This window comes from Panthera leo, chromosome C2 (assembly GCF_018350215.1).
Source record: "Panthera leo isolate Ple1 chromosome C2, P.leo_Ple1_pat1.1, whole genome shotgun sequence".
In the NCBI taxonomy this organism is placed as follows: Eukaryota; Metazoa; Chordata; class Mammalia; order Carnivora; family Felidae; genus Panthera; species Panthera leo.
The window spans coordinates 8,053,547-8,075,581 of NC_056687.1; the positions used below are offsets into that span (position 1 = coordinate 8,053,547).

The 22,035-nt window shown below is 39.5% G+C and overlaps 1 protein-coding gene across 8 annotated transcripts in view; it reads right to left on the bottom strand.

The window, feature by feature from the left end:
* Nucleotides 1-22,035, bottom strand: part of DYRK1A (dual specificity tyrosine phosphorylation regulated kinase 1A) — a 147,866-nt gene that overhangs the window by 81,073 nt on the left and 44,758 nt on the right. For 7 of the 8 annotated variants that reach the window (XM_042954390.1, XM_042954394.1, XM_042954393.1 and 4 more), the window contains one exon: nucleotides 13,690-13,775. The exons of the other annotated variant lie outside the window; for it this stretch is intronic. In XM_042954390.1, coding sequence (XP_042810324.1) covers nucleotides 13,690-13,699 — 10 coding nt within the window. In that variant the 5' untranslated portion in view covers nucleotides 13,700-13,775. The remainder of the gene's footprint in view (nucleotides 1-13,689; nucleotides 13,776-22,035) is intronic. 8 annotated transcript variants of the gene reach the window in all.

A 22,035-nucleotide genomic window follows, 5' to 3' on the forward strand; every position in this document is an offset into this window, starting at 1 on the left:
TAGTAGGGAGTCACAAAAATAAAATCAATTAATTAAAGCACAGAATAGGGACTTAACAGTAAACCAAAGATTCTGACAGATTTCTTCAGGACAAAAGGCCAATGGGATCATACCAACGATCAAAGGAATGTCAGCCCTCCAGCTGAAAGCTGGCACCAGAAACCACAGTGGAAGTGGCAAGTGCCATCCTGGGTGAGAAAGGAAAACTGGAGAAAAAGAAGACAACTATCTGCCACATGGTCACTCCTCTCCGGGTGCCTCTAGGAAGTACCCACTAGTCAACACACGGAGTCTCAGCCACTGAAACCCAGGCTAAGGCCAAAGAAAGACCCTGTGAGGATACTAAGTCACGTGCCTAGAAGGGCTAGATGGGCAATCCAGCAGTCCATACTTCTCGCTGGGGCCTCCTCAACCTGGCAATGGACAAATGAGTCCTTCTTGCCAAGACCCCAATTCACACTTGAACTGAAGCCTGCCAGTCCAATGGCTCACCGTAAACACCCAACCTGTCTGCAGTCCTCTCACAGGGGGAGAAGCTGACATGGCAGAGGAAGTGAAGTTCTTGAGCTGGGCAACAGGGGTGCACAGGTATTTACTATTAGAATACTATTAAAAAAAGGGGGGGGGGGGAGGGTCATGTAAAGACCAAAGGTGACGACAAGTGTGATAAACAATTACTCTGCATCTGAGGCTTTTAAAAAAGTTCTTTCTGGTGAAAGTTCAATGCATATCAACTCATACAGTATCAGACAATTAAATCCTCTTACAAAACCAACCATTATATTGCCAACACCACACCTGAGTCCCAGGGTTAGCATCTCACCTACGAGTGGAACAAACTTAGTGACACAATATTTACATCTCCCTCTCTCCACTTTTCCAGGACAGTTTTTTGTTTCCAATTTTCAAAAGAATCTCAAAAACAAAACATGGGATTCAGTTCTAGTTAAGGAAAGGTGCGTAAAAGTGTATACACTTATGTACATACAATGTAAAAGTGACTATCTGGTGGGTAAAGTCTGTGACGTAGTTAAGAAATATAAAAAAGGTCCTAAAACCCTCACTGAGTATCTTGGGAAATCAAGAGAAATTGTCTAAAAGTGATGGATCAAGAAAGAGAGGTTTAAATCAGTTTTATAAAATTTTAGTCATAATCAACAAAAAAAACCTTTAATTTTTTTTTAATGTTTATTTTTGAGAGAGAGAGAGACAGACAGACAGAGTGCAAGCAGGGGAGGGGCAGAGAGAGGGAGATACAGAATTGGAAGCAGGCTCCAGGCTCCAAGCTGTCAGCATAGAGCCCGACGTGGGGCTCGAACTCACGGACCACAAGATCATGACCTGAGCTAAAGTTGGATGCTTAACCAACTGAGCCACCCAAGCGCCCCCAGAAAAAAAACTTAGAAGAAGACAAATTGGCAGGAAGAAAAGCAGCATAGAGAGCTATTCGATTTCGTCTTTCTGGGAGGACAGTCATTAGTTTTTTAAATAATAAAACAGAGCTATAAACACATTACTATATTTACAGTTACAGAAGTAACCAAAGGAAGAATTGAAAAATTCAAGAATTGAAAAATTCAAGCTCAGTCAGTTAAGTGTCCAACTTCGGCTCAGGTCATGATCTCACGGTTCATGGGTTCCAGAGCCTGGAGCCTACTTCAGATTCTGTGTCTCTCGCTCTCAGTCCCTTTTCCACTCAAGCTCTCTTGTCTCTCTCTCAAAATAAAAATAAACGTTAAAAAAAAAATTTTTTTAATAAAAAAATAAAAATAAATGAAAATAAAAATTTAAGATTAAAAGTGATTTTACCACTAAGGAGAATAAGGAAAACTGATTATTTTTTCCTTTCATAATGAAGTACTAGCATACGCATGTAAACTGAGTAATTACTGCTTAATACAGAGGAAAAGTACAAATATGAATTTTTAACATGTCAGCTGAACATAGCCTAAAAAATACTACTTCTAATAGGAGGAAAGAATGCTGGTTGTAACGAGCAGGTTAGAGAAACAGCAAATATCCAACACATTTTTTTTTAACTTTTATAACTTTACAGAAAGGAGATCTAGGTTTACAATAAGAAGATAAATATTTACATTTTCAAGTGTCTGCTTTTTGGAGTACTTGATTCCATGGAGTGTATTTCGGGGATGGTGTATAAAAATGGAGATAAATCTGTGTTTCTCTCTAATCTAATCTCTAATACAGAGATCCATTCAACGATATAGATGCTACACGTTTTTTTAAAATTTTTTGTAATGCTTATTTATTTTTGAGAGAGACAGAGACAGAGACAGAGTGTGAGTGGGGGAGGGGCAGAGAGAAAGGGAGACAGAATCCGAAGCAGGCGCCAGGCTCTGAGCAAACTGTCAGCACAGAGCCCGACGCGGGGCTTGAACTCACAAACTGTGAGATCATGACTTGAGCCGAAGTCGGACGCTTAACTGACTGAGCCACCCAGGCGCCCCAAGATGCTACACGTTTTAAAAAGACTAGCATGAAGGATATACAGGTCTTGACCAAACTAAAGAAAGACTACAAAGTAGCCTGATGTCAAACATCAAAGGAAAAGGAAGACAAAACCTTTTAGAAAGAGGTAAAATCTTAAATTACACACCTTTAGAGAAAGTAATCTACAATATCCAAATCTTAAACCGTAATAACTTTTTACTTCAGCTTTCTTAGTTTGGGCTTTCCTTTTACAGCTTGTTACTTCTTAAAGTAAACCACAATTTATTCAAAAATCTTTTTAAACAGTGGCCAAATCTACCCATTTTCTAAAACTACAAAAACCAAACTTCATCAAATTATTCCTAGAACCAAAACACATATTTTATTTCACTTGAATTTACAATTCAAATCACTGTTGATAATACACATTCTTCACAACTCATACTTGCCTAAGAACAATGTTCCTTTTTAAAGCAGCAGTTACTTCCACAGACTTTCCAGAAAAGCTAATACAGATAAGCTTATTATATTTTATCGAAACCAAAGAGTAAATTATTTATGAAACTCTTGGGAATCTCTTTAAAAGAGGAAATACAATCCAGAAAATAAAAGGTCACCACCATCAACAGATTATTAATGGGTTTGTTCTCATTTGTTCAAGAAATATTTGAGAATCTATTATGTCCCAGGTGTTACACTAATAAGACCTAGTTTCTCCATACAGAAACTTTAAAATCCTGTATAATGACACTGGGAACAAAAATTAAAAAGACAAATGCAAACTGGAAAATGTCTGATTGGCAGTAACTAAGTAACTGGTTAGAGTCTAGAGTCACGCTTGCTCCCAGGTTTGAATCCTAGCTTCACAGGATCAACCTGGGGCAGGCCCCCTAATCCCTGCTGGGCTTATCATGCCTATCTCAGAGTTACCATGAAGAGTAAACGCATTAAAAAAATGTAAATTGCTTGTAACAGTTCTTGGTATTACAGTAAAGCTTCAATGAGGATCTCTTACAAATTAAAACAACAACAACAACAACAACAACCTCAAAAAAATACCAGCAAAGAATATTGAAAGGAAACTCACATATGAATAACATAAAACATAACACATGAATAACACAGAACATATTCGGTCTCACTAACATTCAAACATGTGCAAGGGAAAATAATTAAGTTACCATGTCTATCAAATTAACAAACATTTTGAAATCGCCAGGATTCGAGAGCATGGGAAAGTTCTGATGTGTAACTGGTAGAAGTGACAACTGTACTTTAAAACATATTTGAAAATATGTATCATAAGTCTTTTAAAATGTACATATCCTTTAATTCAACAACTACAACTTCGAGGAATTAGACCTAAGGCAATAAATCAAAGAGGAACAAAAAGACTACACAATAATGTTCACTTAAACATTATTTATGAACTAATTAGCAACAATGGGGAATAGGTTAAATAGTAACTAATTTGTAGAATACCAATTAGCCATTAAAAATGATGCTATAAAAGAATATTAATGATGGAGAAGTGTTGAAATTGTAAAAGACTATAAAAAGTAAAATATGACCCCGATTTTGTTTCTTAAATATGGTCTAAAGGAGCCACAAAGCACACAAAGTAAATCTGAATGTTAGGATCACTGGTGACTTTCACTGTCTTCTTTAAAGAAGTTCTACCTGAACTTGAGTTATTTTTAAGTAACAGTATGTAAGCTGGATTGTGGTAGTGAGAGCTGCACAATCGTGCTAGTTCAACAAAAACTCAAATTTACTCATAAAATGAGTAAATTTTTATGGCACATAAATTATGTTTCATGGAATAGTTACACACACACGTGCGTGCGCCCCCGCCCCCCCCCCCCACCTTATAAAAAAGGTGAGGGGATAGGAAAAAGTCCCTGCTGTCAAAGGAAGAAAAAAATTACAAACATGTTGTGTCTTACTCAATGGGGAAAAAGAAGAGCTTAAGTATTTCAGGTATCTTTCAATTTTGAAGGATATTGTTGAAAAATATAATAAATGCAACAAGATATTCATGTAAAAATGGATGTTATACATTCATCATTTCGTAAGTATGAAAAAGCAAAATGTTAATTTTCAGCTATCTTGGTTCCAAGAATAACACCCTTTACCCATCACAGTTTTTCCCCTTCCGCCTACCCTGCTCCTGGAAATGCTTTCTGCCTAATTCCACAGTCCAAATCATAGGCCACAAAGTAGCATAATCCCAATAATAGACAAAACACTCCTTCAAAACAAATTTTAAGTTGTGTAAATGAGATATGAATTAGAACGGACTGTTAACTCTGGTGATACAAGCCTAACATAAAGTTTGGGACATTAACGTGTAGTTTGAAAAGACATCCCAATTTCTCAAATTCAGGGGAAATTTAAGAAAATGCAAGCCCCCAATACACATAAATAGTACGGTAACGATTGGATGGGGTGAGAACACTAATCATCAAAATAAGAGCACATCTCCTGGGCGTGTGCTATGTACACACCATGTACTCTGTGTATTACAAGGTATTCTTACCATCGTTATGCTTCTCTAGTTCTCCACAAGAAACAGGTTTAGAGCTCTGTACTTTGTTCTGATAGTCAGTTCTATATTAACATATTTCTGGCATAGCCAGCCCCAAACCTCTTCTCTTTTCCTTCCCTCTCATTACGTGTCTTGAGTTGAAGAAGTAGGCCCCGCTGATTTCCCTACTTAAAATCCTCACCGAAATTTAACGAGTAACGGTCTCCCCTAAACTGTCCTCTCCTCTGAGCATCTCATTTGAAGTACTACCCTTTTACTCCCCATGAAGAACTATGAAGCAATCAGCAACTTTCTTCTTTCATTTTTCCAGTTATTTGAACTGCACCTTCACTGCAGAAAGCACGGGCATTCTAGAACACACTCACAGATAACCATCATTCATTTTTCAGTTCCACAAGCATCTGTTTAATGCTCCCCTTCTATCCATGTCCCTGCAGTCTTTCTGGGTTGCCCAAGTTTATTCTCTAGTAGAGTCCTCAAGAAGTGCTCAAAAAGAAACCAAAGTTCCCCAAATTCATACCTGTGTTCCTAACACTTTGTCTGTTTTTATAGTTTAGTCCATTTAGCTGGATATAAAATTCCAGGCTTTCTTTTTTTGTTTTTGTTGAGAATACTAAATGTTACCCCACTGCTTCTGGCATAAAGTGTTACTATCAAAATCAAGTAATCTAATTATTCTTTCCCTTTATTTTTTTTTAAATCCTTAAAAAAAAAGTTAACTTTTTTTTTTTTTTGAGAAAGAGAGAGAGAGAAAGACAAACAGAGCATGAGTGGGGTAGGCACAGACAGAGGAACACAGAATCTGAAACAGGCTAACAGGCTCCAGACTCTGAGCTGTCAGCCCGGCGCCCAGTGTGGGGCTTGAACTCCCGAACCATGAGATCATGACCTGAGCCGATGACAGATGCCTAACCAACTGAGCTACCCAGGCACCCCTATTCTTTCCCTTTAATAATGACTTATGTCTTTGCCTAGATACCCCAAGAATCTTTTTTTTTTTTAATTTTTTTAATCTTTACTTTTGAGAGAGACAGACAGACAATGTGAGTGGGGGAGGAACAGAGAGAGAGGGAGACACAGAATCCAAAGCAGGCTCCAGGTTCTGAGCTGTCAGCACAGAGTCCAATGCGAGGCTCGAACTCACAGACTGCAACATCATGACCTGAAGCAAAGTCAGACGCTCAACTGATGAGCCACCCAGGCGCCCACCAAGAATCTTTTAAGTCCAGTAATTTTTTAAAAATATGTCTACATGTTGGGTCATTTCTGGACCCATATAACACAAGTATACAACATACCTTTTCAAAATGTGGTGGCAAATCCTTTTTTTTTTTTTTTTTAATTTCAGGAAATTTAACTTTTAGTATATATTAAGTTTCATTACTTTTGTTCTTTAGGATTTCTTATTACTATATGTTGAAACCTTACTGCCTGTCTTTAATAACTGTCACCTTTTTCTAGATGGTTATTTTTCTTCAGTTCTTTTTTAATTTTTTTTTTCTATTTATCTCCAGTTCGCTAAAGAAATTCTTTATTGTGGGGGCGCCTGGGTGGCTCAGTCGGTTAAGCGTCCGACTTCGGCTCAGGTCACAATCTCGTGGTCCGTGAGTTCGAGCCCCGCGTCAGGCTCTGGGCTGACGGCTCAGAGCCTGGAGCCTGTTTCCGATTCTGTGTCTCCCTCTCTCTCTGCCCCTCCCCCGTTCATGCTCTGTCTCTCTCTGTCTCAAAAATAAATAAACGTTAAAAAAAAAAAAATTTTATAAAAAAAAAAAAAAAATTCTTTATTGTGTTTGTTCATTCTTGTGTTCCTTCTAAATTAGGCTTCTAGATTTTTATTAATGACTTTCTCCCTGTTTCTTCAGTTACCACCACATTTCTAGGATTTCTATCCGGATTTATATTCATATTCATATCGCTTTCTAAATTTGTTTGGGTTTGTTCTAAAACACTAGGTTATCGTTTTCATTAGCTTTATGGACATTTCTCTCTGTCACACTTTCACTGTCTGCACAAATACTACTCTGCTCCTTATTCTTTTCTTCTTACAAAAGCTCTGTGGGAAATATGACTGCAATCCTTGCCTGTTGCTCATTTTCATGTAAAATAAAAAACATTTATTTTTACTTTTTTTTTTTTAAGTTTACTTATTTGTTTTGTGAAAGCAAGAGAAACCATGAGCACAGGAAGGGGCAGAGGCAGAGAGAGAGAGAGAGAGAGAGAGAGAGAGAGAGAGAGAGAGAATCCCAAGCAGGCTCCACGCTGTCAGTGCAGAGCGCAATGCAGGGCTCAAACCCACGAACCATGAGATCCTGACCTGAGCCGAAATCAAGAGTGAGACACTTAACCAGCTGAGTCACCCGGGCACCCCTAAAATAAAAAAAACTTAGAAAACTGAAGAACTTTTCTGGTTTTGGTCCTTTTCTGTCTCCATGAAGGGTGCTGAAATACAGCCTCGTAAGTGAGATCTCCTGTGTGTTCACCTTCCCTCACTTCATCCGACCTTTTTTCCCTTTGCCTCCACCGTCGCCATCCTGCTTATTTTGGATTCCGTTCCCAGCAGTGTCTCCTCAAGTGCAGAGCTTTGGCCAGGAAAGGAGCTTCAACTGTCTTTGAAAGTTCATAGGGACCAGACGGCTCGGACCCTCAGAACTCGCCACGCGCCCCATATATCCTGGAAACTTGAAAACATCTTTGTCTCCGCTACTGTTCTCAAATTTGCTGGCCACCCTTTCCAGGGAGTTTTTGCTGGCGATCCTGCGTTTCTCCTGTTCTCGGGCCCTTCAGACGGCCTGCTGCCTCCTTCTGTACAAGCACGGACACCGTGCACGTCTTGTAGTTACTGGAGATTGGCCCTCACCCGCTTGCATTGGGGTTTGTGGGGACACCGTTCACTTCATCTTGTAGAGGTGGTGTCCACGAGGTATCCGTTTCGCTGTTCTAGTTACTTTGTTTTTAGAGAAAACTGTGGAGATTCAAAAAACTATGTCCTGCTGTCATCTTCCCAGAACTCAAACATTCTTTGGAGATACGTATAGTAAGTATCCCTAAAGTCTAAAATTAACAAATGTAAGTTTATCTGCTCTCACCTGGGTCTTAGAACAAAGGCCCTAAGGACTAAGAAATTCAACTCTGCCATGTGGCTACCCTTAGCTTTCTCATCGTTCCCGTAAATATCGTATGTTCTTTGATGTGATATTTAGTCATATCATCATTAACTGCTTCCACTTAGCGATTAGAAGCTGAAATAATACAAACATGAAATACTAAAGGGAGAGGAGAGGGAAGATAATGTGGAAGTCTTAAAGCCATTTTAAGAAATTTATCAAAGCAGACACTCACATTAAAATATTATTTAGGGATAAGGATGGCAAAAGTTACTATCTTTGCAAAGAATTCACCGAGCCATTTTTATGTCCCAGGAACCCTGCTCAACAGACACAGGGTACACAAAGAGAATAAGCCATAGCCATCTGACCTTGGGGAACTGTCAGACCAGGTGGGACAAAACAACAGTTAAGCGAACGAGTGCAAATGCCATAAAAGCATTAAATAAAAATGACTTGCTAGAAAGACAGAACCTGGGAGGAGAATATCTACCAAACTATTAGCTTTGTTGCCTAATTTATGCGTTTTTTTTTTTTTTAAGTTTTATTTATTTAAGTAATCTCCACACCTGCTGTGGGACTTGAACTCACGACCCCGAAATCAAGAGTCACATGCTCTTCCGACCAGCCAGGCACCAATTATTACTTTAGACATTTCTGAAGCACTTAAAACTTTTTCCTCTATTGAGTATACACTATTACTTTTGTATTTCCTAAAATAGGAGATTCTTCTTTTTGCCAGCTGAATTAGAGTTATTTTTAACTATAAAACTCAACGCTCACAAAGATGTATCCAAAGACACACATTCATGTAATGCGAGTGGGTATAAATTGGTACATATTACCAAAGAGTTTTCTGAAAAGTTGTATCAAGGGCCTTAAAAGTTTTCAAAACTCTATAACCCAATACTCACACTCCTAGGACTCAATTATAAGAAAGTAATTTAACACATAACCAAACATTTGTGCACAGATGTTAGTACTTTAAAATAAAAAAGGAAAAGAAAAATTTAAAAACAATGTCAAATAGGAGATATCCAACTAGGAAATGATCACCTAATGAAATATCCTCAAATCAGCACACTTTAAAGTGCATTTCCAAAAGTACTTCACCCTCAAAAAAGCTACAGTTCCGAATGCTCCAGATTTGCTTCGAGTTTCAAGTGATCTGACAGCAGATCACTAAGTTAGCTAAGTTTTCGATGACACAGGGGAATATTTATGATCCAATGCTAAGCCAAAAAAAGAGAGTATGTAAATAACATAAAATACATTCTAACCCAAGCACACCATCCTGAGTGTCAAAAGTGGCACAGAAAACAAAAACTTGAAAGGAAACGTGCCAGTGTGAACTGGACAGAACTTTGGGAACTTCCTCCTACTTCTCTCTATTCTTACACATTTCCAAATTTCTCCAGTGTCTGCGTATTACTTAATAAACAGGGAGAAAAAGTAACAGACTGAGAGCAAAACATAAATCCAATGGATTTACCATTCACCAAAAACAATAAATTTGTTCAATTATTAGAAGTGGAATCTGATTGCCCAGGGTTAAGAAATGAGTAGAAGCTACAGAAGGGAAAAACATAAAGACCAGATGCACAGGGCTGTGTGAAGAACAATCCCGAAAGGAGGCAAACTGGCAGTTATGTGCCAAAATATTAAAATGTGCAAACCCAATGCACCCTACATCTGAATGAGATTTAAAAGTTCATTTTTTCTTTTAATTTACAGATCTGACTTCTAACTGCTACCCTAATAATATGCCATACTCCTACGACTATTAAATATGGAAACCGTGCCCTAGAAAACTCACATTTTACAATGAATTAGAGGGGTGCCTGGGTGGTTCAGTCGGTTAAGTGTCCGACTTCAGCTCAGGTCATGATCTCGCAGTTTGTGGGTTCGAGCCCCGCATCAGGCTCTGTGACAACAGCTTGGAGCCTGGAACCTGTTTCGGATTCTGTGATTCCCCTCTCTGCCTCTCCCCTGCTCGCACTCTGTCTCTCTCTCTCTCAAAAATAAATAAACATTAAATTTTTTTAAATAAATAAATAATAAGATGAATTAGAGAATCTAAAGTTTCAAATTCTGCCATATTAGTTTGAAGCACTTAAATTCATACGCTTAAGAAATATGACAAAGACCCTATGAGCAAATCAGCACAATTTAAAGTAATTTCCAAGGCATTCCACCTTTTTAAAAGAGTTGTAGTTCTATATGTTCCAGAACTCTTTCAAGTTTTAAAATGACTAACCTATGACTATTGTTCGACAATCCTAATTGTTAAAGACGATGCCAACATCAAGCATGGTATGGACTGCTGTATCCAACAGCTTTCCACAAATTATGTTCCATTGGATACTCACGAGCATAAGTAACAAATAAGGTGGGAGGTCCTTTTATCCAACAAACTGGAAAAAAACATGCAAGAGCTTTTATATTAATGTACACCATAATCTCTGAGGCAGTGCATTTTCCAAATGCAATCTCAGAAGTGATTCTACATCTTTTATTTTTTTTAAGTAGGCTCATGCCCAGTGTGGAGCCCAACATGGGGCCCGAATTCATGACCCTGAGATCATGACTCGAGCTGAGATCAAGAGTCCGAAGCTCAACCAACGGAGCCACCCAAGTGCCCCTCTGCATCTTGAATAAGTGAAAGGTGGTTACCTCTTAATTCACAAGGATACAGAATGCTCTGAGGCTCCGAGGAGGACGGTGTGCTTGGGTAGACTGTCACTCATCTCTAACGGGAATGAATGGGAGGGCAGGGATGTGCGCAGAACAGACAGCCAGGGGGCAGCCACGGGAGTCTGGAGCTCAGGAGAAAGGAGTAGGACACGAAAGTAGATTCGAGAAACGTCGGCACGTGGGGGTCAGGTGAGGGCCAAGTACTGCGAATGCTGTTAACCAAAGAGAGCTTTCTGGTTTTACTCTAAGGCCTTGAATTCAATACAGAAGTTTTAAGAACTGATGACAAATATCCACTGCAGCGTTTGTTTACATATCTTCCCACTTCCCCAACTGAACGGTGCCCTTAGCTTCTAGGCACAGGGATCCTTGTGGGCAGGCCACCTGTCACAGTACGTTACAGTAGCCGGTACAAGGCAAACGTGAGCCCAATAGTTGTTTGGCCACAGATAATTTTTTGTCCCCGCATTTAAAAACAATTCAATTTTGCTTCATTTATGGTCTTATTTTTCAATATGCAAAAAGACCCTCAAATCTAAAGGGTATGAGAATACCCATATACACAAGTACTAGCGGAGCATCGAAGTTTGACTTTAGCTTGGTGCTCAAGAAAAATCTATTATTAAAGCCTTTGCTTCTGAAAGACCAATCATCAGTCAACACCTAGTTCAACACACTTTCTAGCAGCTCTGGACCCACACCTAACCACCCAAGTGGGATGACAGAGCAGGGCGTCGTAGCATCTAACCAACAGAGAGAGTCAGTGCCATGAAAGCCTAGGGAGAACAGAACACCCACTTTTGAGTACGCAGCAGCATTCCAGAAATAGCTTTCACGGGAGAACTCCTCGTGAGCGTTTGTGTGGTCAAGTTCTATCAGGTGAAGTACAATAAAATGTGTGCACAGGAACACAAGAGTGACTGCTGCCTTAATTAATGATGATCAGGACAGCTGCTAATTTCGTGCTCAAAAACAATTACTAACCTTTAAGTCATTAAAAGGGAAATACAGCAACAGCTAATACATATGTAGAGAAAGCCAGATCTTCCTTCTTGAGTTTTTCCCTCATGAGCCGCCAAGTGTTGATAACTTTTAAAGAACACCAGGCCAAATGAGAGAGCCCGCATTAGATCATAAATCGAATCTTCGTAGAATTTTTGTGTTCCGGCATTCATAAAAGTGACTACGTAACCTTTATAATAAACTGTTTTTACTCTTTAGACACCTCATGCCATCCATAAGCCTTTCAAGAAAAAGGGCTGTTTGGGAACCCTTTGTATCTCACAGAGATTAAAGGAGAAAGAAAAGAGCAACTTTGCCACGACCTCAAAATTTCATGCAGGAACACCTCCAACCAAAATCATTAACTATTCATGGATAAATCCAGGAGATACCCCACAAATGCTTGGTGTCTCTACTAACCTCGGTTGAAAGCGAACACCTACTTGGGAAAGCCAATGTGCCCTATGGTGCCCGACGAGCAATCCGCGGGCCGACAGTGCTGAAAACTGTTCCGGCACCAAGAGGTCAAACTTACAAAATCGGACAACAAAATTTTCATCAAATTCTAAAGTTTTTCTCCGTAAATATTCCTACTCATTTCTCTAGGACAGTGACACTCAGCCTCGGCACCACGATGACTTTACGAGCCCCTCAGCCAGAACGTGTACACGGGGCAGCTCTAGGGCGCACGTCGGAGAGACGGATCAAAGAGGATTACCCAATCACCTTTTACTTAAAAAAGAATTACCAGAAGATTCTGTGAATCCCGCATTAATGTAAAACATTATTTCATCTACAATTTCATTTAAAAATATATTCAAAACACAGTTCTTCATTCAAAATAGTAGAGACATTTTTTTGAATCCCACTCTAAAGTCAAAAAGGTAATTTTTTTCCTTTAGAAAGCATAGATCACCAAAAACAAAAACCAGTCACAAAAACTTTAAGAGCTACACCAATAATGCGATTAAATCTCTATGTAAGGTTTATGTCATTACTTCTTTCCCAGTTAAAGACCACATTTTCAAACAGTTTATAAATATAACCCAATAAGACTATCCTGACAAAGTCTATAAATATAAGGCACTTGGTTCAACAAAAAGCCTCACAATCAGTGTGATTTAAAGAATATACAAGTTTAAAAGTTACCACTTTATCCATCAGCCACCCTGTAGTTTCAAGAGTGTGAACACAGCCATAGATGGGCTAGCCTCCATTTTTCCATTTTCCATTAATAAGATCACCTCAATTAGTAACTCAATCAAAAATACTCTTTCAAAAATGCCTTTATACTGCTTCTCCCATGTAAATACAAATAACAAAAGGATGAAAGGAAAGAAGGAAGGAAGAAGAGAAAGAGAGAGGGCTGGAGGAAAGGATGAAGGAGGGAACAAGGGAAGAAAAAAACAAAATCCCAGACTTTATTTTTCCAAGGAATCATACATATGGGTATAATATCCTTACTTTAACTGTCAGGCTGAATTTAGATACACGAACACCTACTCTGTATGCCCTTAAAAGATTTGCTCAATCCTAATGGGGAGCTGAAGGAAACATGCATTCAACCATAAAGGTGAATATTTTTTTGTTTTTGACAGAAGTGCTTCAATTTTTACCAAAGTATTAGCCAACCAACCACTTTTGAAAAAGTCAAGTACTAGCAATTACTATGCTGTACTTGTGTTAATACCACACTACTCAGTCACTAATATCAAACAGATTCCAAAGTCAAGTTTATTAAATATCACAACTATCTTTGTATTTATCGATCTAAATATAATTCCCCCCACTACGATGTTTATCAGAAAGCACCCACATTCAAAATACAGCACCAGTTCCCACATTCGCTCAGACAGCCATAGCTTTACTGTATTTCAAAACTTGAGTCACCTGTATGCATCGTCTTCTTTCAAGTCTCATATCATCCTGATGGGGTGGGGGGAGGGAGGGAAGAGTCCAGCAGCAAAACTATAACACTGTGTGAAGAAAAACAGATTATGATAAGAGATAAGGATGCAAGACAATCACCCCTAATTGAGGAACATCTAACGTAACTACAATCCCCAAAACAGAGATACAGTGACTGTAAACTTGTACACTAACATTTATTAAGCTTACTTGAAAATAATTTTCATTAATGAAAATCCATTATACATATATATAATGTAATGTATTCCATTGCCAGGGAGAAAAGGTTTCAAAAATCTGTCTACCACCAATGTAAACTTCAGGCACTTCTAGGTATGAAATAAAGTCAATATTTCACTCTTCTATGTAATTTATCTGGGGGGAAATGTACATTTTGTAATAACCATCAATTCACAAATCAGTATGAATGTGAATTCACTTCTCATCATGGCTTACTATCAGAGGTAGTTCGATTTGCTTGACGGTTAAGATTAACTTGTCAATCTACCAAGGTTATTTGTCAATGAAGTTCTGAGACACTGCTCAACTGCCCCCACCTAAGCCCACAGGCCGCTTCTGCTCCCCAAGTGGCTTCTCTTACTTTACTGTAAGTCTTGCACCGGACTTCCTATTTACTGCTTCCATTGGTATTTCACAAATGAGCAGCAAATTTTATAGTGACTGATGGGAAAGCAATGGCAACCGCAATGTTATCAGCTGAGAGCAGGTGATAACAGACGAGAGACAAGGACAAGGACAGGCTACAACCTAACTTATAAATGAGTTCAGTCTACAAACCTACTTTTTCAACGGACACTGTGGAATTCAGTAAATATTACTAATGAAGTAATGCTGCTCACGTTGGCCAAGTTCCCAGGCCAGCCAAAAGGAACTTAAGTGATACTGAAAGATATTATTGGTCATGGGCACTGAGGACCCCTTAGAATACAATTGCAGATCCTCTCCCTGTCTGAACAAAGTCTAAACTAGGCTGTTTTTCTTTGTTAGCACTCTCTCCGATCCTGATGTCTGTAATTCCCTAAATTTTACATTAGGGAATCCCAATCATCCTGCTTCCTAATCCTTTCTCCTAAGTAAGTTCTGTGTTCCTAAATTATTATCTAAAACTTCTACTGCCTCAGTGTGATTCACGTCAGGTATGTGACAGAAAGAAATCAACTAGACGGAAATAATTCACTTTAATATTTGCAACTTTCAACAAGGATGCGAGTTAGTCCAAATGAACCCCTAATTGGTAGAATTCTAATCACGTTACAAAATAAAGGTAAAAACAACCAAGCTTGTTTGAAGAAGAACGTTTGTAGGCAAATGGTCACAGATTTGAATGTGTATTTAGTGCCCTCAAATATGTCTGCTTTTCACTCATTTCTCCTTCTATTTTTGAACTCCCAAGTTCTTTGAAAGCTTGACATTTGTACTCCAAATAGCAGCAACTGGAAAGAGCAGCTCGGCGACAGAGGTTTAAATGTATGAATTATCTGTAACTTAGGAACCGCTTATGTCTAAAATCACTACCTATATTCCAGACTCCACTTCTAAAGAACCACTTTTCCAGTTTAGATTCTACAGTAAAACCTCAGACATGGAACCGACTGGTACCCACTTTGAGGGGGTGGGTATGGACAGGTAGAGGGATGAACATTGAAGTACTATCTCAAAATAGTTTTATTTAAAAAATAATACTTGAAACCTCAAGATTAAGGATTTTTATATCAAAGACATACTCTTCTAAAAATTTTTCACTCATGAATGGTCAAGTCTTTACAATTCCAGCATAGACCATGGAGACAAGAAATGTGAATTAAATCTCTAGCTATGAATTATATACTATCAAATCTCTTGGGTTCTTAACATCACATTCTTCACCTATAAAATGTTAACTTACAATGTTACCGACACTTTGCCAACTTCAATGGTTTCAAAAGGATAGACACTACTGATACGAGAGAAAAATAATTCATACTTCATAAGAAAAAAAGCAAAAGCAGGTAAAGCATTAGCAGTCTTTTTATTCTACTAAAAGCAGTTAGAAATTAGCAGATTATTCCATCACTGTATTAAATATCTAAAGGTAAGAAATGCGGGCAGGCCAGTGGCACAACGGACTGCGTATCTGAGGATCGGAAGAAGCATGCCTCAAGCCTGTCCAATTGAGAAAAGTCATCCATTAATCACCACTCATTTGAAAAGCAGCCTTTAGCAACGGGGAAAGCATCTCTACAAGTTACGAAACTTGCTGAGGACACACGCGGCAACCAAACCGTCATCTACTGAGCGATAATAAACTCCGTAAGTCTTGACCTTGGACTACTTGAAATTAAGATTCTACCGATAATTCCATATATCCTTCAGGCCGGTCACTTTTCAAAAAAAAATCTGCTCCTACGAGGTCAGGGTTTTATGACAATAAGTAGGTAACAGCGAACACCAGATGGACTTTGCAAACTACAAACACAATTTTCTTTCTAAAGTCTGAAAATCCAGTCATATTTTACATTCTTCTGAGAAAAACCCACAGTGAATTTTTCACCTTTCCCCCTACAAATGGAGTCATTCACAAATGATGGCGCTCAATTAGATGCTAATGAAAAGCCTCTACTCTCCCTACCACGGGAACCTCCTATAATCCTCAAGATCTTTTAGAGTATGTTTTAGCAAACATTTTGCCAAAGGCAATAAAACGGTCTATGAACAATCCAGAAACTGAGCTTAACTGATTTTTGAAGCTAAACCTACACACCATTTGTTTAGTTGTCTGAAAATCACTGCATGAAAGTAACCTAGAGCACATCTGCAGAGACAGAATTTCAACGCATGGAAGTTTAAATGCACGGAATGCCCAGGTAGGCGTCAGACTCCATCTGTTAGTACGGGTCTCTCTCTACAGAGGGAAGGAGGGAGAGATAAGGTGAAGGAGAGCGAGGGAGAACCCTGAGACACCTAATTAAAAGCAGTGACGGATTGAGATTTAGAAAATTAATGCTAATCCTCAAAGATCAAGATCGGCAAAACTGTGTTTGAAATGAGCGCATTAGCTTCATATGGCAAATCCAGATTAACTCAGGAGTTAATGAACTAAGTGGAAGATACAACGTCTCCTCTCTGATGTCACAATGTTTTATAATGACATACAACTAAAAAGTGTATGCAGTTTCAAAATAAATTAGTAGGTATATCACAAGCAGCAGGTGAAAAGAATCAGCCCGACACAGGCTTCGGAAGTACTGGTAGGGACTGTTTTATTTCTTAAGCCGTGTGGAAGCACACAGCTGTTTTTTAAACATCTTTTAATTTTGCATGGTATGTATATTCGCACATGTGTATTTCACAATTAAAAAATTTAATCCAGGGGCACCTGGGTGACTCAGTCAGGTGAGGGTCCGACTCTCGATTGTGGTTCAGGTCATGATTTCATTCATAGTTCGTGAGACTGAGCTCCGCACTGGGCTCTGAAAGGACCATGCAGAGCCTGCTTGGGGTTCTCTCTCCCTCTCTCTCTGCCCCTCCTGCCCTCTCAAAATAAATAAACTTTAAAAAAAAAAATTCATCCACGTGAAAAAATAAAATATAATACACAATAGGATTTAAAAGGGCAATTTAGATAGTTCAGAAGATGCCAATCTGAAAATAAGCTACCCACTCGCAAGACAGAACAGGCTACAAAAATGAAATCGGGGACAACTAAGCTGGCAGATCTACAATTTGATTCCATGCACTGAAATTACAACATGATTATCGAAAAACTATCCTGTGACTGGCGTTCCTTGTAAATTTCTGTTCATTTACGCTAACATTAAGGAAGAGACAAGAAATGTCTTCTTTTTCCACGTAACAATTTTAGGAACACGTTTTCTAGAGTCATGATAACCAAAGGAGTCAAAGCAAAAAGAAAAGTTTTAAATATGGTTTTGATAACCTAACACAAGGAAAAGAAATCTATTAATTCTAATTCCCAATAAGAGGACCAAATAACACAGACAAAAAAGCATTTTCGCTAACCGGGATTTCAGGTGAAATCCTTAAAACCAAGACGATTTAGGACTCCACCAAAACCCCTAGAAACAGTCATCGTCTTAAAAAAATTAAGAAGGCAAAAAGCACAGGAGAATCCCAAAGAAATCTTGTGCAAAACGACAGGGAAAAAAAAAACGTTTGCTCAACACTACGCACCAACCACTCAACTGAGACACTGTACACAGGCTGACACACTTCATCTCCTGACAGCCCGACAAGTGGGCAATGTTACTTCCATTTCATCAATGAGGAGAGCGAATTCAGAGATTAGCCTACCTGGCCTAAGGTCACAGCTTGTGGACTCTGGTCTCACACCAAAATGCCCCTCGTTAATAAGCACTGAAACAGTCATGAGGAAATTACAAAGATCCAAGAATCAAAGGGTGTCTATGTCTGATTTCTAGACCCCATACTCAGTCTTCCACCTCAACCATCCCAAACATAAAGTACAGTTCATAGGCAGTAAGTTAATTTGTAAAAAGCATTTCAGTTTAGAAGAACAGAAAAGAAACTCTCCTCTAGTCTAGCAGAGAAAATCTGATCACAGCATATAACGGACTGATATACAGATTCCCTTTACCAAACAATATTAAAGGAGGCAAACTAAAAAGAAGGTATAAACCAAAAGCAGGTAAGTCACTACAGCACCAACGCCTTGGGCAAGATAAAAAAAAAAAAAGAAGGGTTACAATTACATGACTCCAATGGCATACTGGAAGTGAAGGTACCTGAGATACATACATGTTAAAGGAAAGAAGAAGATGTGATTTCTCATGAAACTATGTGAAAAAAACACAACCCTGAGTAAACATTAAAGAGAAGGTTGAAGAACTAAGAGCTGAGTGGATTACATAACCGTGGCCCCAAATTTTTGCTACTTCAAGCACCAAGTTACTTGGCCTCTCTGGAACTATCTATATCTGGGCTCAAATGCCAACAAAATTAGGCACTATTTGTATACAACAATACATACAGGAAAACAAGAGGGAAATGCCTCATGTGCATATTACTTGTAACAGAATGCACTGACAAATGTCGTTTTTAAAACCAGAGAGGAGAGACTAGAAAGTTTCTAGGAGGAAGCCATGATCAGTAAGCGTCAAGTACAGGTGCCCTGTCACGAATTCAAAATAGGCCAACTACCAACATATTTACATCCAGTCTAAGTTCCTCAAATTCTCAGACCACAAAACTTTCCAGAAACCTAATTCCTACTATGAGAGAGTGACTACCAAATAAAATAGAAACTAAGAAATATATCACAGGCAAACCTAAGTTCCAGAAGGCTCATTTTGAAGATGCAGGATGAAAGTCAACCAGTATTGCAGTTATATGCGGAGCTACACGGGCTCTTACAAGGTACCGGGTTGGCTGCCTCTCTCTGCAGACTTCCGGGCCCACATTTCCACCCAGTAAACCAGGCTTGAATGTGCCAGGTATTATTGTTTCCTGGTTACCACTGAATAGATGTCTTATCTTTACTGTACACGTATTTTCCTTTAATTCACTTAAGTCCCATAAATAATTATGTAAGTAAGTAGTACTATTATCCCCGTTTTACAGGTGAGGAAACTAAAGCCCAGAGAAGTGGAGTCTCCACAAGTCACACGAGACTAACGGTAAAGAGAAAATTCAAATCCAACCAAAAGGACTCCAAAGCCAGTGCTCCCAGGAGCATGTTAAACTGAATTTACAATCTCCTCAACCTTCTCCCCTGCTCAAAACAAAAAGGGGGGAAAGACCAGGCAGGACTGGGGGAAAAAAAATCCATTTCTCCTTCCTGTATCCCCAGTCTCAGGTTACACGTGTCACCGTCACCCCCGTCTCCCAACTAGAACCTTAATCACCTAGGACCTCTTTTCTATTGCTTGCGACACACATCCACTCTGCAAATTCTTACGTCGGGTTCCCCTCAGAAAGGTCCAGCTGGCCTCATCGCTCCACCTCTTAGTGTTCCTGCCACGGTCAAGGCCCTCCCGGTCCTATCTGCACTCCCTGCTCCAGTCTCCCCATACAGCCCACTCTCATCAGAACTGCAGGCCTCAAAACACGCTGTCACCATTGCAGCCCAATCACGATCACAAAAACGACCGCTGGCCAGCAGGCTGTCCTGAAGCTGGAACTGAACAACGATGGTCTTCTCTCCATTTAAAATTAAAGACCTCAGGGGCGCCTGGGCGGCCCAATCGGTTGGGCATCCGACTTCGGCTTGGTCATGATCTCACGCTTCGTGAGCTCAAGCCCCATGTCAGGCTCTGTGCTGGCAGCTCAGAGCCCGGAGCCTGTTTCAGATTCTGTGTCTCTCTGTCTCTGTCTCTGTCTCTGTCTCTGTCTCTCTCTCCCCCCCCCCCCCCAAGAATAAACATTAAAAATTTTTAATTAAAGACCTCAAGGGGCGCCTGGATGGCCCAGTCAGTTGAGCATCAGCCTCTTTATTTCACCTTGGGTCATGATCCCACAGTTTGTGGGTTCAGGCCCCGCACCGGGCTCCACACTGGTGGTGCGGAGCCTGCTTGGGATTCTGTCTCCCTCTTTCTCTCTCTCTCAAAATAAATAAACATTAAAAATTTAAAAAAAAGATTAAGGACCTCAAGTGTTTCTCCCATCATTTATCTGAAATAAGCAGACTGCGTTTCTAATTATAAAACACTACATTGTTCATTATTTTTTAAAAAGGGAATGAGAAGAAACTGAATAGGAATAGCCAAAAGCCACACAAAATTCCGATATCCTATGGCATCTCTGCTCATTTTTTTTTCCACACCTTTACATCAACAATTTGTATCTGCGGCACCTTACTCTATGCTTGGAGCATACACCCCTGCACTGACCTAAATTTACTTTAAACAAATACCTATTGGGGGGTATTTGGGTTATTTCCAACTTCCCACAAGCATCAATTTTGAGCCTTGGAGCCTGTTTTCACCCACTTGCTAATTAAGGAATTAAAAAAAAAAGTAATACGAACACCGAGACTTTTTCAACTGCTACTGCGGATGTGCTTGCTTAAAGACATGTTTCGTATCACCTACACATAATGTACTCAAACCTTCTATTATTCAAACCAATCCCAGGGCATAAAAGGAATTAAAAAGGAATTAAGGGACTTCTCAGAGCGAGATCTAATGCTTAGTTATCCCCAGTGACCCCCCCCCCCCCAACCTGAACAGCTGGGTTCATCTCATTCATTTATATATTCCTATCAGACACAGGACTCTCAGGAAGAGTGTGTGTTCAATCGACAGCCTGCAAGTCCTTCTCATGACTAGTTTTTAAGAACAACTCTGGAAAACCACTCTGCTCTATCGTTTCTGATAGCACTGATTTTTTTCTACAGTGGTCATATATATTTATATGACACACACATATAATTTTACTTATAAAACACACATTATGTATAATTAATTTACATAAGTGCACACACACATATACTTAGTCGGCTGCATGTACCTTTACACAAATATAATTATATACAATTTTATAAACCTCTGCTTTTAATTATCTTTACATTTCCAAAATACAGAAAAATAACCAGGCCCAGAAATAATCAAAAACACACACTGTTATTAGTAGCTTACATCTTCCTTCAACCAGCCCGTGACGATTACTAAGAGTAGTAAATGAGTTTAGTTTCACTTCTTTTTCCCAGCCACACTTTTAAGAAAATTCCTAAAATGTGTGTGGCCTCGAGGCCCCCATGTCTCTTTCACGTGTAGCCCCAACCTCAGGTGTTACCTGCAGCCTCATCCCCTGCCCCCTCCGCTCAGTTCTCGATCCATCTGTCCCACCAAAAGAAATACTTCAAAGTCTTACTCTGAACTGACAATGCCGGAGTCTTTTCTCCACACTCCCCTCCCGCTCAGTAGCTATTACAACGAGCCGCTGGGTGTCGCCTACAGTGCCATGTCACTACCTCAACTCCCCCCACCAAAGACGCACCCTCACCTCCTTCCTCACAGAGCTCACCTTCCCATCTTTGTCGCTAACACCAGCACTCTCCCAGCGACATCACTAGAAACTGACTTCTTTAGCCACTTGAAGTGGTCTCACTAAGTCCTGGCCAATTTTCAAAATGCTTCATGCCTTAATTCTTCTCCATGCCCACTGCCACCACCTTGGTCTAGGTCCTTATTGCATACGTGGTATTCTAGATCCTCCTCAAAAAGCATCTGCTGGGCCTGGTGGTATTCTCAGAAACACTAAGGGAGGTTCTCAAAACTCGACTGCAGACTCCACACCCAAAGATACTGATTCGGGAAGCATGCAGAAGAACCCAAGAATTCTTTTTTTTTT